Source organism: Oryx dammah, unplaced genomic scaffold (genome assembly GCF_014754425.2).
Source record: "Oryx dammah isolate SB20612 unplaced genomic scaffold, SCBI_Odam_1.1 HiC_scaffold_13, whole genome shotgun sequence".
NCBI classification, from domain to species: domain Eukaryota; kingdom Metazoa; phylum Chordata; class Mammalia; order Artiodactyla; family Bovidae; genus Oryx; species Oryx dammah.
In genome coordinates, this window is record NW_024070197.1 from 21,267,416 (window position 1) to 21,284,473 (window position 17,058).

Genomic DNA, 17,058 nt, shown 5'->3' on the forward strand with positions numbered 1-17,058 from the left:
CGGCTTCCGGGAGGAGGAGGCGGCGGCAACCTCCCTTGGACTCTGCACACCCGACCCCCGCCTGTGACCCCAGAGGCCAGGGCCCCCTTCTCCGCATCTCCAGGGCAATTGAGCTGGCCTCGTCTCCTGGTGCGGGCTGGACTGCGCGGGGCCTTCGCTAGAGACCCGAGTTCTGGTGCACCGAGCCCGAATTCTCACCTGTGGCCAGGCGTCTGAGGGTAGAACCTGCCAGGCTCAGCGCAGAGCCGGGCTGGGCGGAGAGCGAGGGAAGGTGGGGTTTTAAGCCCAAGCCCTTCCAGGCCCCCCAGAGGCACTGGGTCCCCTCTGGATGGCCGTTGAGGGCTCCAAAGTCTTCACCCTGACCCCGTCTCCCCAGACTTTTGATGGCGCGGGCTTAGGGTCTCCTGATCCCTTCGAGGGGATCCCGGACACAACCTATACCCCTCGGAGAACTGTAGCTCCTACAGCCTCCACTCAGCGTCTGTCTGGAGGCCAAGGCGGCCAAGGCGGCATGGGAAAGGGTTTGCGCCTCGGCGCAAGCCACTCCGTCAGCTCCCTTTACTATCCCGGGAGCTCAGCGTCCACCCGAGAATGGGCCCAACCTCCATCCCTCTCCTGGCACTCGCGCTCTAGGAACCCGTGCCAGGATGTAAGGGGTCCGGCAGCGCTGGCGCACAGTGGATCTCAGCACACAGACGGCTATGATGTTGGCCAGCTTCCTCAGTCTCCTTGAGGGCAGGGACAGTCCTGCCTTTGAGCCCTGCTCCCCTACCCCCACCCCAGGAATGGTTGTAACTCAGGCAGCGGGAAGACCCACTTCTTAAGACTTCTTGGGTCTGGGAAGTTCTTCCTAAGTCTGCCCCAAGTCCTCTCCTTCTTTCCAGGCCCGGGATGGGACGGGGAGAGCCACGGGGAGGGGGGGAGAGTTCCCTTTAAGGAAGGTGGGGGAGGGGGCTGCCGGCCGGTCTTCCTTCCGCCCCTCCCTGGCCCCCGCCGCCGGGGCTCAGGGCCCGGGCCCCGCGCCCGCGCATGCGCCCGCCTGTGGGCGCTGTCCCGGCTGCGAGGGCGGCGCGCACCGACAGCCGGACGGACAGGCGGCCGGTCGGACCGACGGGGCAGCGCGGGGAGCGGGGACGCGGCGGGACAGCGACATGGCCGGCCACACGCAGCAGCCGAGCGGGCGCGGGAACCCGGGCCCTGCGCCCTCGCCCTCCCCCGGCCGGGGTCCCGGCCCGGGCGCCTCGGAGCGGGTGGCGCTCAAGAAGGAGATCGGGCTGGTGAGCGCCTGTACCATCATCATCGGTGAGCGGGACCGGGGCGGGCGGGTGCCTGGGGCGGTGAGGCCTGAGGCGGACAGCGGCTTGGGACAAGGAGCACCCCTCTCCGGGTGCGCCTAGCGGTCCGCGACGGTGGACCATGGATGAAGGATGCACGCCCGCGGCACATGCGGCGTCTCCCTTCACACAGCAGCCACGGAGTTCCCAAGTGGCCCGGACTTCAGCGCTCTAACGAGGTGCAGGTCCCATCCACCGCTGGAATCCTCCTGCCACCCTTATTTCTTTAAACTTCTGCAGGGCAGTTTCCCTCGGTCTTATCATCTCTCACATGTGGTCCTGCCTTGAGTGCAGGAGCCTTGCCAAGTGAGCGGACACTGTAAGCTGGCCTCCTGCTAAGGCCCCCCCAGTTCTGGGTCTTGGCGCTCCAGCAGAGTTCCTACGGTGTGCAGGGTCCAGGTGCCGTAGCGTGTGAGTGATTTATTCTTCCAAAGCAGGAGGGACTGTGGGTAGCCTGGACGGGTAGGAACAGCCCAGAGTGGAAATGGGTTCCGAGAATGTAATTAGTGCCAAGATTTGCAGCTGGACCCTGGCACAGGGGGGCGGATCAGCAGTGATGGGGCAGCTGAGTTGGGGTGGGCAGACCCCGCCTGCAGAGAGGCTTCCTGGGCTGGGACCCCACTCGCATCCTCTCTGGCCCAGCTTCCCCACCTGAGAATGAGTGCACACATCCTGCCCACATATGGGGACTTCGGGGTAGGCAGAGGGCTCAGGGCCCAGTGAAAACAGTGGTGGGATTTTCTTCCTGCTGTCCCGAGTCATGAACACAGACACCTCAGGAACTGGCTGACCCAGACCTGTGTTCACACAAGGTGCCCCAGACACCCTTGTGGGAGGAGTCTGTTCCCCCTCCAGGGTCCCAGGAGACAAGGGCTGGAAGCATGAATGGAGCGGACTTGACTGCTCTCCCTTTATCGCCTGCTCATGCTTCCCATCCTCAGTGGGAGCTGCTTGCTCATCCTCGGATCCCTGGAGATGGAAACAGTTGGGGGCTCAGGAGGACAGTCTGGGGTCTTCACTTCCTCCTCCGCTGCCCGCCTCCCCCCACCCGCCCTGGAGCTCCTGGGCCAAGTCTGGGGTCTAGCTCTTGGTCAGCCCTCACACTCACACTGAGAGCTGCCCCAGGACACAGCGCCTGTGCAGATACTCCTCTGTCTCACCCCCTTGCACCTGGAAAGGTATCTTCTAGGGGCTGATCCTGATCTGGTCTGGAGCCCTTCTTGACCTCGAGTGCCCCTGCCCGTCTGCTGGGAGGACAGGCTCCTTCCAGGGATTCAGTCAGAGTACTGGCTAGAGCTTTGCCCTGACCCACACCCTCTCCAGGAGCTGTGCCCCCAGCAAGAGGAAACCCACACATCGTGGCTGGACCAGGCAGTCCAGAGGCTGACCAGCTACAGTGCCCAGAAGGGGCAGAGAGAGACGTGATTCTTCCTGGGCTGCCTCAGCTAAACCCAGCATCCTCGAACATAGACCTACTCTGCCTTCTCCCCGTGTCCCATCCCCACTCCCCTAAGTCAGGCAGAGGCTGCTGGCTCGTCTCACCTCCTGAGAGGGCCCTGGTGGTGATGGTGGGAGCAGATGAGGCTAACTCAGCAGGAGTTTTTCTGTGCAGCACAGGTCTGCCCTCCCAGCTTCCCCGCCTCTCGTGCCATTTTTGCTGTCCCAGGGCCACTGTTCCCTGGGCCTCAGGCCTTGAAGACTGAGCTGGGCTTTAGGAGTGACTTAGCCAAGGGTGGCAGACTCAAAAACAGAGCCCAGATTATCTGACTGCAGCCCAGGACACTCGGGGGTGGTCCTATAACCCTACTTGGGGAGTCTTGAAGGGTTTCAGCAGGTGGGAGGCTAGCCTGGGCAGAAAACAGACAAGGGGAGAATGGACCTGTTCCAGAAGGTGACAGATGAGGCAGGTGTGGGCTGAATCACTGCACCACCGTCTCCCACCTGACACCCTGAAGATCCCCCTCTTCACTGTTCCAGGGGCCACATCTCCCACATCTTATGCCATTTTCCTGCTCTGGGGAACCTGGTCAGAGTAAAAAATATCTTCAAAGGGTCCTATTTTAGCCTTAAAAGTCTTGAGAACTTTATAGCCTTCTTCATAATCTTTCTTGTTTGTTAGCAGCTACTCTTCTTATCTCCAAAACTTCCAAATACTCTCCCAGAAGAACCTGTAATTCTCTCCCCTTGCAGCCCCTACCTCGGGCTGAGTAGGGCTTTGGGCTGGAAAAAGACTCCACCTAAAACGTGCTTAGGACCACTGAAGCAAGCACAGCTGGAGGGGAATAGGGAGCCAGCCTGGAGGAAAAAGAGTCCTCTGGGGCCGGAGCTGTGCAAGACATCACTACATCCATCTATTCAGAAAAACACACCTGGCTACATTATGAAAACACAGTCTCCCTTTATCTCACGTGATTGCCCACCTTGCAAGATGGGAATTTTCATACCACTTTATAGATATAGAAACTGCTGTTGAAAGTTAAATGATCCTGCTGCAAGGGGTGGACTTGATATTTGGAACCAGAATTGGACTCCTCTCCCAGTCCAGCGTGCTTCTTCACACTGCTCTGGTGCAGGGCAAAATCAGAGCCAGATTCAGAGCCCATGATAGGGGAAGGTTGAGGATTAAGCTGGGAGCTCATCCAACCAAGATTTACTGAACTCCTCACTCTACTATAAATAGACAAACAGGTGGACAGAGAAATCTCCTGTGACTCCTCACCCCCACCCAAGGCTGTATGTACAGGATCCCTTGTCCTGACTCAGGGACCACAAACAGCTACCTCCCCAGTTCATGCCCAAGGAGGGACTGTGCCCAGGTTCAGCAGAGTGAGAACCACCTGGGTCTGCTGACCAGGCTGTCCTGGCCTCCACTGTCTCCCTTTGACCCAAATATCCAGCCTATGTTTGTGGATCAGGCTCAAGTGTGTTCTGGGGCTCTGGAGTCTCCTTTCTGAACCCCATTTCCTTAGGAGCCAGTACCTATGCATCCAGCCATAGCCAGGTCCCTCCATTGTCTCCAGGGCTGGAGATTCTGGGCTGCTCAGGATAGCCCTCTTCAGAACCCTCACCCACCAGCCTGTCTTTGCTTCACCATAGCCCCAATTTGCAGATGAGGGAAGTAGGGACCTGAGGTTGCCACCAGCCCAGGATCAGATGCTTTTGGTGTGCTCTGGAACACCCTTGGGGGCCGAGGCAGCTCCAGCCATAAGGGTGGGACTGGCCAGCACTGGTCACATTCATGCATCTATTCAACAGTTAGGTACCAAACAGTGCAGGGCCCTGTTCTAGATGCTGGAGGCACAACAGGGGACAGGACAGACAAATCCCTGTCCCCCTGGAGCTGACATTCCAGCGTGAGAAGTCGAAGAGCAAACAAGATAAGCCAGCTGAGTATTTAGCTGACGGGGTCATGATTAAGTGCTAAGGTGAGAAGATGATAGAGAGAGGTTTATAGATAGATGAGTCAGGCATGGGATGGGGTCCAGTCTGTTTGGGTCTTGCAGCCACAGTAAGGACCTTGCCTCTTTTTCTTTGTCAGATGGGAGCCCAAGGAGGGCTTTGAGCAGAAGAGGGATGGCGTGGGGTGGACTAGCATGGAATAGAACAGGATGGTATGGCATGACACGGCCTGGGGCTTACTGTGGGGGAAAGGCTGCGGGCAACAGGAGCTGAAGCCCGAAGCCCAGTCAGGAGTCACCGGGGTAAGAGATAATGGTGGCAGACAGCAGGGTGATGCTAATGGAGGTGCTGAGAGGAGGTTCAGTCCTGGGCATGTCTGGAAGATTGAGCCAAAGGACTTGTGATGAACTGGATGAAAGATGTGGCCGAGTAGAGTCTAGGTGATAGCGGATTGGAGCCTGAGCAGCTGGGGGCCTGGTTTGCCATTCATTGATCTGGGAAGACTGTGAGATGAGTAGGTCCAGGGAAGAGAGTTCTGTCCTTCTGCTCATCACTCTCTCAAAAGGAAAGTGGGTCAATCTGGTGGTACACACTGGCTGATTGGCAATTTCAGTCATGTCTTGGAAATGTCCCCGCTCACCTCCCTGGAGTTTTGCCACGACTTCAGCAGACACTTGTGTCCCCCAGAGGGGTGCCTGACACGTGCTCACCACCAGGACACTGGGAGGCAGAGGCTTCACCCAGAGCAATAGCAAGGCCCCCAAAGTGGGGCTCTGGCTGCTGACCCCAGGGTGTTGAGGTCCCCAGGGGCTCAGGTCTCCATAGGCCAGCTTGGGTGGCTGGGTGTCTCCAAAGTAGACAGCAATAGGGACTACTCATAAACACTTCCCAGGACCTCTGAGGTAGCAGACGGGATGAGTACGGACCCACATCACTCCCCCATCTCCCCATCTTACAGATGAGAAGGTTCAGAGAGTGGAGCACCTTGTCCACAGCCCCCCACCACGAGGGACCTAGGGTTTGAATTCAGATTTAGGGGTTCTCAACTAGTCGTCGGCCCTGCCATGGTCCCAGGACATTTGGGACTTACCAGCAGGAATTTTGAGTTCTTCCCTGGCAATCTCACGGGTGACATCCTAACGGGGAGGTGCTGGGACTCATTGCCCAATGCAAGGGAAGGAGGCCTGGCCCATGGCCAGTCCCTGACAGGGCCCGGGAGCCCCGGAGCTGTTCTCTGTCGGGCCAGCAGGCCAGTGTGGCAGGAGGAGGCCCCGTCATAGCCATGCTCACTGAAAAGACGGGCATATGTAAGAGGGCCTAGGCCCTAGGCCTTTTAGGGGGCTCACACTCCTCATCTCAGCAGGTCAGGGCATAGTCCCTGCCCTCTGGGAATGCAGGGTCCACCAAGGATGGCAAATAAAGTAATCACTTCCTGGCCATCCTCCAGGTACCATGGGAGAGGAGGAGGGGCCATATTATAGAGATCATGGTGGGAGATCAGGGAGGGCTTCCTGGAGGTGGCATCGCTTCTCGGAGGCCAGTGAGCTGGGAAGAGACCTGCCACAGGGGAGGACAGAGGGCCCTGAGCAGACCGTGTTTCCTCTGGCAGCTGTGCAGGACACATCCATCCTGCCCAGCAATACCTCTGCCAAAGTCAGGGTTGTCCCAGCCCTCTGCTGCCCCCCGAGCCCCATGGCCCTTCCTGGCAGAAGGGGAACCTGAAGCTTAAAGGGGGCAGCACAGGCCTGAGGTCACACAGCTGACTCCTGTTCAGGGATGGGGGTACAGGACTGCCCCGACCCCCCCCCCGAATCAGACTCTGCACATTCCCCCCACACACACCCAGGGCAGCCAGCCCCTTCCACCGGCACGACCTTCGTGGTCTACCCCGGCGACCTCCATAGTCGGCCACTGCCTCCCAGAAATAGGTCAGCACGCACTGCAGCAGCCGGGGAACAATGGCCCTTTCTTCATTCCTCCACGGAGCCGGGTAAGCCCCATCAGGCCAAACATCTTAATGTGATAAAAACCACCCAGCTCGGGCTGAGGGAAGAGGGCCGGGAGGATACTGGCGGGGGGCCCCTGGTTGGGGGGACTCATCCTCACCACCCTCCTGGGAGCTCTGGCACTGCCGAGGACCCGCAGGGACCACAGAGCAGCTGTCCCATTGGGTGGAGGGGAATCTGGAGGCCTCGGAACACACATTCCTCCAGCCCACTGAGACAGCTGACCAGGTGCTCAGCAGTATCCCCCAGCCCACCCCACCTTCCATGGTCCCCGCCCTTCCTCCACTTCCTCCAGAGCAGGATCCCCCAAAGGTTGGACTTGTCCACTGTGCTTAGTCACTCGGTCATGTCCAACTCTTTGCGACCCCATGGGCCGTACCCTGCCAGGCTGCTCTGACCATGGGGATTCTCCAGGCAAGAATACTGGAGTGGGTTGCCATGCCCTCCTCCAGGGGATCTTCCCAACCCAGGGACTGAACCCACGTCTTCAGCATTGCAGGCAGATTCTTTACCATTTGAGCCACCAGGGAAGCCCATGAATACTGGAATGGGTAGCCTATCCCTTCTCCAGTGTCTCTCCCCGACCCTGGAATTGAACCAGGGTCTCCTGCACTGCAGGAGGATTCTTGACCAGCTGAGCCACCAGGGAAGCCCAGACTTGTCCCCTGCTGTTCACCAAATCTTGCAGAGCTGATTCTGCCGGAACTGAACATGGGGCTGAGAAGGGAGGAATGGGACCCTCCACCACCAGGAGCGATAGGCAGGCATCCCTTACGGCTCTGTGGTCCCTTCTCCACACCCCTAAACATCCGCTGCTGGAGGCGCCCACCTCAGCAACATCCCTCCTCCTTGCCCTCTGCCTCTCACCTAAGCCTTTTTGCTCCTTGCATAGCCCCATCCCACCCACATGGTACCAAGAGCAGCCAGTGGACCTCGAAGGGGTTTTCTGCCACCTTCCAGCGCAGACCTGGGCAGAGCCTGGAGGGTGTCCAGTCCTGGAGGAAGAGGTCCCCAAAGACCTCAGACACCTGCTGGCACACGTGTCCCTTTGAGCCATGGGGGGAGAAGTCCTGAACTGTAGCCTGAGGCCATGTGTCTAAAACAATAGCAATCTCCACCCCCGGCCCACCCCCCAGTTCCCAGCATCCAAGTCTCCAACCAGTGGGCAATGACTGGTGATATGTCCCTTTCAGATCCCAGCCTTGGGAGACGAGGTGCCAGGTGTGGCTTCCCAAAGGGCTACCCTGGTGAGGCCCTGTCAGGCTGAATTGTACAGGGTGGTGGGGGCCCCCACGGTGGGGTGGGGGTGCCGCGTGGCTCAGGGCCCTGGATGCACCCAGCCCCTTCCAAGGCCACCCAACCCCCGCTGGCTTCCAACCTCCCTGGCTTTTGGCAAATCCTGCTCCACCAGGTCCTGAGAACAGAGGCTCTACTACTGGACAGAGTGAACTCAAAGACCCTTTAGAAACCCGAGAGCCCACCGAGGCCCCGGGCCCCATGGTGAATGAAGGAGGTGGCCCTTCTCCCTCTGGAGGCAAGCTGAGGGCACAGCCTACCTGGGGGGAGGCTGGGAGACAGGAATTCTTTCCTCCTTATCTGGATGTGTTTAGGGCTCCTGGGATGTGACTGGAAAGCCAAGCGGGGCATCGTGGCCATCCAGACTGGAAATCTGTGTCGGCCGGGTGGGGGTGGGGTAGGACTGTGAACAGGGAGTCCATGCAGATGGGCGGCCCCAGCTGTGTCCTCATCCAGACCCGCCTGTGGGCCCTGCAGGTGGAGCCGGCAGACTCTGCCCTCATGGTCGGGCATTCCCCACCTGGGCCCCAGCAGATGGGGCCATTTGTGGATGGGCTGAGGCCCAGGTCCCAGCAGTGTGACTTTTTTATTTATGTGGCCTGTGGGTGCTTGCGTGCTCAGTCATATTCGACTCTTTGTAACCCCCTGGACTATAGCCCGCCAGGCTCCTCTATCCATGGGATTTCCCAGGCAAGAATACTGGAATGGGTTGCCATTTCCTTCTCCAGGGGATTTTCCTGACCTGTGTCTCCTGCATTGGTGGGCAGGTTCTTTAGCAGCTGAGCCACCAGGGAAGCCCATGCCCTGTGGGTTCTGGTGTTATCTCCTCTTGGGCAGGCCCTAGTGTACATCACCAGTGATACGACTGGATTCATTAGCACAGATGATGAGGCCCAGGTCACCCAGTGCATTATCCTCCTTGCCCTAACTGCCAGGGAGCTCAGGGTTAAGTGGGTGCTCAGCATTTTGCTCATTCGGGGAGCCTGCTCTGCAGCCTGCAGCTTGGCTCTCTGAGGGTCTTCCACTGTTCTGCTCCCAGACCCCACGAGTCAACAGAGAGTCCCACCCTGACCAGCGCCCATCCTTCCAAGACTCGAGTCAGTCCAGGGGCAGGCCAGGCTTTCTGTGACCCATGACCTGCCAGATTCCACTGGCACCCAAACCTAGAAAGCCAGCCACCCCCTCTGCTCCTGCCCAGAGTCCCCTTCTGGGAGGGCCGAGTGGAGACAGCTGCACCCACTTCACAGATGAGAACATTGGTCCCTCACATTGGGGCACGGGTGCCATTTTGGACCTCAGGCCATTCACTCATCCCACAGTTTGCACAACAGGTGTGTGTTGACCACCTACTGTGTGCTGGAGGCCCTAGGTGAGGTTTCAGACAGTACACACAGAATCACCGAAGATGCAAAGACCATCTGGATGCAGCTGTGAATGAGCTGAGGCTTCCCGTATAGTACTTCACTGAATCCTCACTACAGCCCTGTCATGCAGGCAGGACTCAAGAGGCGACCTGAGCTAGGAGAGATTCCTGGCTTTCTGAGCCCCCACCAGGACTTCCCACTGTGGTCCTGGGATTTGAGCAGTAACTCCTGTTTGCAACCAGTGGCTGTTCCCAAGGGAGAGGCATCTGTGCCCAGACCCCAGGCTGAGCCAACCGAGTCCTGCCAGCCTGCCACCATCCACCCCATCCCTGAAAATGCACCAGGTCCTCTCCCTCACCCCACTGCCCTTTGCCCAGAAGCTGAACCATTTTAAGAACACCAGGAAACCAGATCTCTTCTCAGTCTGTGTCCGCAGTCTGGGTGCTAGGTCAAGGAGGAGCCCAGCAGGCAAAGGGCTCTCTGACAGGGAAATAGGAGATGGAAGATAAAGAGAGTATGGAGCAGGATCTGGGGCTGTGAAGTGGGAGGGGGAACCTTACCAGCTGATCAAGGAGGGCTTCCTGGAGGAGGTGCCAGTCCCCAAGACACTGTGAGTTTGGATTTTGGCCAATAAGAAAGTGGCAACAGTATCATGGTCAAGGTCTTGCTTTAAGTGACCGGCTCTGCCAGCAGACCGGGAGGAAGGAGGTGGCTGGAGGCTGACAAGCCTGGAGGCCTTGGCCAGCGTTGAGGGGCTGTGCTTGGGCCCTGTGGGAAGGCACCGGAGTGGCTGCCACTGCTTGGGCTTGGCCCACCTCGTGAGAGTGAGAGGCAGAGGAATTTGGAACAGGACTCATCTCTGGCAGGGAGCCTGTCTGGACAGACAAAGGTGTCACTGCCCGTGTCAGGGGCTGGGGAGGGGAAATGAGGTGGCTAGAGGGGGCTTGCAGGGTCTGAGGGGCCCGTGGCACGCACACGCCTCCAGGCCCACCTCCAGGGAGCAGCCCACGCTCCCCTCCTTACTGCAGCATCCAGACCTGCCCAGAGAGGCTGGCCTGCGGGGGCACCCCAGACCTGACGCCTCCCTACCTTTCCCCACTACAGGGAACATCATTGGCTCGGGCATCTTCATCTCCCCCAAAGGGGTCCTCGAGCACTCTGGCTCTGTGGGTCTGGCCCTCTTCGTCTGGGTCCTGGGTGGAGGCATCACTGCCCTGGGCTCACTCTGCTATGCAGAGCTGGGAGTGGCCATCCCCAAGTCTGGCGGGGACTACGCCTATGTCACTGAGATCTTTGGGGGCCTGGCTGGGTAAGTGTGGGGCTCCAGCAGCTGGGGGTGGGGACAGCCTCTCCAGAACCAATGGCCTACTGGGGGCCCTGGACCCCAGTATCCTCTTCTGCTTCTCACATCCTGGGGAGGTCATGGGAGTGGGTGGAGGGAAGGAGGGAGTGTTGGATGGCCTTCTAAGGCCAGGGTGTGTGGGACCAACGCCCATGCCACTCCAGCCAGACACTAGCTGGCCCCTGACCTCTCTGTGCTACCTTTTAAATAAGCCTCACCTCCCTCCCAGGTGTTTACAGGTGAGAAAGTCCTTACTATGGAAACCTCTAGATGCTGTCAGCATCCAGCAGGCAGTTGAGGGGCATGATATTCCTATTAACGCTCTGCAAGAACTTTTCTTTAAATAACTTCTAGTTTTCCTTTAGTCACCATGAACGTTAGCTAAGCACCTGCTGCTTGCTGAGGGCCGGGTCGCAGTGATAAAAGGGTCCGGCCCAGTCATCAAGTTGCTTACAATGCAAAAGGGAAACCCCTCCAATGTGATCAGGACCAGGAGGAGCCTTGCTCTGAAAGTGTAAGAGATAGCTGCCCAGTAGCCAGGAAAATAGCTGCCCACCACCTGGAGAAGGCTGCTAGAGAAAACACGTTTGTGCTGAGGCTTGAAGGGGGAGGTGGGGATTTTTTGGCCAACCAGTGAGGAAGGATGGGATGCACGTACAGAGGGTGGTGGCCTGGGTGCTTAGGCTGTCTTCCGCAGCCAGAAGCGACGTCACATCCACGGCAGACACCAGGGCTTGGCGGGGACTGGGCAGCCTGTGGGTGGAGGGGAACCCAAGCTCCATCTAGCTGAGCCATGCTGAGGCCTGAACAAAGGTCCAGGAAGATTCCAGAACCATTTAGGAGTCCAAATCGCAGGGATGTGGTGGCCGGTGTGGCATGAGGGAGGGGTTTAGCGAGACTCCACTGATGGGGGTTCCTGATCGGGAGGGGGAGATTTCAGGCTGGGGTTTGTCACTTGGGTGGGGTCTTCGACACACCCAGGAGATGCTCAGTCAGGCCTTGGGTGGGGTATCTGGAGCACAGAGGAGTCTAGGCTGAAGAATTTAAAGGGTGGTTCTGAGCGATGTGGTCAGGGGCCTTTAAGAGAATGGAGTGGTCAGGGCATGCACACTCCTCTGGGTGTGTCTGGGAGTGTTCTTCTCTGGGGAGGGGGTCCTCAAAGGGGCCTGGGACCCATGAAAGCAGAAGAATCATACTGTGTGGCTGGAATACTTGAGAAGATGGGAGAGGAGGGCCCAACCCCCACCCCAGGGACACCTAACACTGAGTGGGTGGGCGGGTGGGCAGAGGGGAGCACCCAGTATGAGAGGGGGGACAGGGTGCTAGGATGTCCCAGAAGTGAAAGGAGTGGGGCATGGGGGGAATGTGTACAGCAAGGAGTAAGGAAGCAGGGCTATAGAGCAAAGGCCAGGACCAAGAGGAAGCCACTGAGCTTGGTGCCCCAGAGGCCACTGGTATCCTTGGATAAGGCAGTGCCCACCTTCAAGGTGGGGTGGACAGGCAGCCAGCACCACCCCCTCAGACAGGTGCTGCCCTGGGTGCAGCCAGAGCCCCCAGGAACAGGTCAGGCCTCACTCCCACGTGGACACCCTGCAGAGGGGAGTTTCTGGCAGAAGGGACCTGAATCCTTCCCACCCTACCAGGGTGCTTTGCAAGGTCTGGTCCCTCGGGGCTCACAGCTTAGAGTCAGCAATCTGTAGCCACAGGGCTCTGCAGGGGACTACTTCTGGAGCCAGGACTGGAGGTCCCAGGAGAGCCCAGCCCAGCTCAGGAACAGCCTTGGGCTGAGGACCTTTTCTAAGGTATCCTTAGAAAAGGGGTGGGTTCCCTAGTCTCTCTCCACACCTGCCCAAAGACAGCCCATAGCCGTGTATGCTGTACAATCATCTCTGTTGAAACAGCTCATCAATAGAGCAGAGACCTCGACAAGGTGGGCCCTGCCTCCCAGGACCGAAACCAGCCTCTGGGTGCCCGCAGCAGCCCTGGGTACCAGGACTCAGGGTGCAGCCCCGCTCCCCACACCTGGGCCCACTTGGCCTGGAGGGTCCCGGGAGGCCCGCCCCACTCGGGCCCTGGCTCATTCCAGCTTCCTGCTGCTCTGGAGCGCCGTGCTCATCATGTACCCCACGAGCCTGGCTGTCATCTCCATGACCTTCTCCAACTACGTGCTACAGCCGGTGTTCCCCAACTGCATCCCGCCGACTGCAGCCTCCCGCGCACTCTCCATGGCTTGCCTGAGTGAGCGCCCAGTTGTGGGGGTGGGCAGGGCCTCTGTCCCCAGGACCCGCCCTGCAAGGGAGGACTTGGGGGTTTGCCTTTTTTTTTCCCCAACGTAGACCATTTTTAAAGTTTTTATTGAATTTTTTGCAATATTGTTTCTGTTTTATGCTTTGGCTTTTGGGCTTGGAGGCTTGTGGGATCCTAGCTCCCCACTCAGGGATCGAACCCACACCCCTGCATTGGAGAGCAAAGCCTTAACCACTGGACCCCTGGGGAAGTCCCCTGCAGGAGGACTTTGAGAGGGGGCATCCCTCCAGCTGCCAGCCCCCCGTGAAGCTGGCCTCAGGGGGTGGGCTTCTGGCACTCTGGCTGCTGCATGAGACACCTCATCCTGCAGCCGGGGCTGGACTTGGCCGTGGCCCACCATGAGGGGCTCGGCCTCGGGTGCCTGCTCACCCACCCGCCCTCCTGTCCTTCCTCTGCAGTGCTCTTGACGTGGGTGAACAGCTCAAGTGTGCGCTGGGCCACGCGCATCCAGGATGTGTTCACCGGTGGGAAGCTGCTGGCCCTCTCACTCATCATTGGCGTGGGCTTTGTCCAGATCTTCCAAGGTAGGGCCGGGCGTGGGGCTGGGCACAGGGCCAGGGAGACGGTGCTGACCCTTGGCCTCCGGACCCCTCAGGACACTTTGAGGAGCTGAGGCCCAGCAATGCCTTTGACTTCTGGATGATGCCGTCCGTGGGCCACCTGGCCCTGGCCTTCCTCCAGGGCTCCTTCGCCTTCAGCGGCTGGAACTTCCTCAACTACGTCACAGAGGAGCTGGTGGACCCTCGAAAGTGAGTGAGGCATCAGCCTAGCCCTGGGAAGGGGTGGGAGAGGCGGCCTCCCCACACAGGCCCGTGGTCAGCTATGGCCAGCAGGGCTGGTCATCAACCTGGCTGCACTGCTGATCCCCACAAGAGGCTCTGGAAAGGCAGCTGGGAGGCCTGTGTTCCAGCCTGACCCTGCTCTGTATGATTGTGGATGAGTCACGGCCCCTCGCTGGGTCTTGGAAACACTGAGTCTCATTGTCTCCCTGTAAATGGATCCAGCTATGTGCTTGGCCGAAAAATTACACATGTGCACACAACATGGTCCCTAGAAAAGAAGCCAATGGCTCTGTCTGATGCTCGGCTGGGACCTTGACGGTGAACAGTTACAGCTGGGGCTGGGGGTGGGGGATGCTGATGGGAGTCCCCAGGGACCCTGGCCTGTGGACTGAGCTCTAAGGACACTCTGAGGATCTTCAAAGCTGATTTTGGCTGTCTGCAACGTTCTTTTCATGTGCAGACATTAGATCCGCCCCCTCCCCCAGGATATTAGTGGCTCCTCCTCCTACCAGGCTGTGCCAAGGCTGGGCTGCTGAGTGGTGGTGGGGAGACAGACAGATTGCAGGGCTGTCCTCTCCCCTGCCCCAGGGCCCCCCAGGAGATGGGCTCAAAGCCCCATACCACCCTGAGGCCCCACCCCAGCCCTGCAAGAACCGATGCTGACACGCTCCACCACTGTCCCCAGGAACCTACCTCGTGCCATCTTCATCTCCATCCCCCTGGTGACCTTCGTGTACACTTTCACCAATGTCGCCTACTTCACTGCCATGTCCCCCCAGGAGCTGCTGGCCTCCAATGCCGTGGCTGTGGTGAGTGGGGGCCCCCGCCTGGTCCCTGGCTCCTGCCCAGCCCCTGCCCCACCTCACGCTCCGCTTCTCTTCTGTGCCCACCCAGACCTTCGGGGAGAAGCTGCTGGGCTACTTTTCTTGGGTCATGCCCGTCTCCGTGGCACTTTCCACTTTCGGAGGGATCAATGGCTACCTGTTCACCTCCTCCAGGTGACCAAGCTGGACGGAGGGTGGTCAGGGTGAGGCCAGGCCACCGCCCTGGTGCACGGGAGCAGTGCTGGGGGAAGGGAAATCCTGCCTGGTGGAGCCCGCCTGAAGGTGGGACGAGGAACTCCCGGGGAACAGAGACCTGATCCCATTTCTGAGGAACAGGAAGCAGAAGGGAGGCAGGCTGGATGAGGGGAAAAACTGCCCGGTGGGGCTGCTGGAGCAGGCGGTCAGAGGTGACAGCTCAAGAGGGCCATCAGGTCCAGAGCTGAGGTCGGGCTCTGGCCGGCAGGGAGGCCCTGGGCCAGGCTCATGGCCCCCACCCGTCTGTCCCCATCCTCCAGACTGTGCTTCTCTGGAGCCCGAGAGGGGCACCTGCCCAGCCTGCTAGCCATGATCCACGTCAGACGTTGCACCCCTATTCCCGCCCTCCTCGTCTGTGTAAGTTGGGGGACCAGACTGGCAGGGAGGGAAGCCAGGGCCACGCAGCAGCCTGGGTGGTGGCAGGGGGTGAGGCCTGGCCCTGTGGGAGGGGAGGGCCGGGCTCACCGACGTCCTGGACCGAGCTGGCCAGCCCAGGGCCCCTCCTGGGCTGACGGGAGGCGGGTGGGAGCCAGCCCTCAGCCCGGTCCTCTCCCAGTGCGGGGCCACGGCAGTCATCATGCTCGTGGGAGACACGTACACGCTCATCAACTACGTGTCCTTCATCAACTACCTCTGCTATGGTGTCACCATCCTGGGCCTGCTCGTGCTGCGCTGGAGGCGGCCGGCGCTCCACAGGCCCATCAAGGTGAGGCCGGGGAAGGACTGGCTGGCCCACGTGCCGGAAGCAGTCAGGGCCACCCCTTTACCCATTTGGGCACCAGGGGCAGCGATGGCAGCAATGGGGAGGCCAGCCTTTGCCATGTGTCCGGCTCTGCCTGGGGCCCTGTGTGCACTGGCATATTCAGTCCTTAAGCAGCCCTGTGAGGTGGGTGCTGTGAATACTCCCACTTCATGGACAGGAAAATAAGGCTAAGACACGGTCACAGAGGATTCCACGAGCCCACACAAAAAGGAAGCCCCGAAAGCGAGCTAAAAGAAAAGTCCTCCCATTTGCATATCAATCCTTGAGCTGGAGAAGTAAGTGCTCAGTGCCTGAAATGTGGAACACTGAAAATCATTCACCTCCAGCCAAGTGCGAGTGGCCAGTCCACGTACAGTCACTGTGGGGAGCTCAGAGGCACTGAAGTTGACAAACCCTCAACAGTTGGGCCAACTGGGCTCCTCAGGTCTCAGCTCCCAGGAAATGGCCTGAGACCCCCAGGGTTGGGGGGTGGGCAGGAGAGCTGGGGGGGGTGTCCTGCACTGCTGCTTGCTGTCCCCCAGGTGAACCTCCTCATCCCCGTGGCGTACTTGGTCTTCTGGGCATTCCTGCTGGTCTTCAGCTTCATCTCAGAGCCCATGGTGTGTGGGGTAGGCGTTATCATCATCCTCACGGGGGTGCCCGTCTTCTTCCTGGGAGCATTCTGGAGAAGCAAACCAAAGTGTGTGCACAGACTCACAGGTGAGCTGAGCAGCTCCCCGAAGGGGCGGGGCCTGGAGATAGGATCCTCTTTGGGGTTTGCCCTAAAGCAGGGATCTCCCGGCAGCCGAGGTGGCCACACAGGGCCCAGCCACCACCAGAAGTCTGCCCATGGCGTGGCTCACGTGTCTGGGTCCCGCTTGCAGAGAGCAGCTCCCTGAGGACCCCTGTCCCACGGGGTCAGACCCCAGCGTCCATGTGTTGGTCTGTCTGTCTGTCCTCAGAGTCAGTGACACGCTGGGGCCAGGAGCTGTGTTTCGTGGTCTACCCCCAGGGCTCCCCAGAGGAGGAGGAAAATGGCCCCTGCCAGCCCTCCCCACTGCCTGCCACGGACAAGCCCTTGAAGACACAATGAGACATTTGTGGAGCCTGAAGCAGCTGTTTCTGTTTACATGTTGTTTATTGAGGAGGTGTTTTTGCAAAAAAAAAAAAAAATTTTTTTCCTGGGGAAAAATAAAAAGAGCTCTGACTCTTAGAAGGGCTTGGTAAGGAAGCCCTGAAGACGTGGACTGGGTCCCCTGTCAGCACTGCCCCGCTAGCTTTTCCTGGAAAGATTTGTGCATAAAACAGGGCTGTTGGTGCACCTGTCTCAGGAACTTGTTGGGCTCCCCTGGGCTGGGGGGCATGTGTGGAGCTGGCTGGAGCAGGTGGCCTGGTTGGCTCAGGAGG

At 59.3% G+C, this 17,058-nt stretch overlaps 1 protein-coding gene across 6 annotated transcripts; it reads left to right on the forward strand.

Annotated features, from left to right (window-relative positions):
- The first annotated feature begins 1,092 nt into the window (after window positions 1–1,092).
- On the forward strand, window positions 1,093–16,972 carry SLC7A10 (solute carrier family 7 member 10). Of its 6 annotated transcripts, none has more exons than XM_040253154.1 (11): window positions 1,093–1,302; window positions 10,504–10,708; window positions 12,828–12,979; window positions 13,447–13,572; window positions 13,644–13,797; window positions 14,516–14,639; window positions 14,725–14,828; window positions 15,170–15,266; window positions 15,466–15,615; window positions 16,194–16,371; window positions 16,614–16,972. In XM_040253154.1, exons 1-11 carry the CDS (start codon window positions 1,152–1,154, stop codon window positions 16,742–16,744), a joined length of 1,572 nt encoding a protein of 523 aa, XP_040109088.1. In that variant the 5' UTR covers window positions 1,093–1,151; the 3' UTR covers window positions 16,745–16,972. The 6 variants fall into 6 exon arrangements, with proteins under 6 accessions (XP_040109088.1, XP_040109087.1, XP_040109092.1 ...); XM_040253153.1 differs by having other exon boundaries at window positions 1,120–1,302; window positions 16,664–16,972; XM_040253158.1 differs by lacking the exon at window positions 15,466–15,615 and having other exon boundaries at window positions 1,137–1,302.
- The last annotated feature ends 86 nt before the right edge of the window (window positions 16,973–17,058 follow it).

Bases quoted from the DNA above. Each gene is read 5' to 3' on its own strand.
- SLC7A10 (XM_040253152.1), top strand. From the start codon at position 1,152: ATGGCCGGCCACACGCAGCAGCCGAGCGGGCGCGGGAACCCGGGCCCT. The intron at 13,798-14,515 runs GTGAGTGAGGCA...CACTGTCCCCAG, and splicing joins GAGCTGGTGGACCCTCGAAA to GAACCTACCTCGTGCCATCT. The intron at 14,640-14,724 runs GTGAGTGGGGGC...GTGCCCACCCAG, and splicing joins CCTCCAATGCCGTGGCTGTG to ACCTTCGGGGAGAAGCTGCT.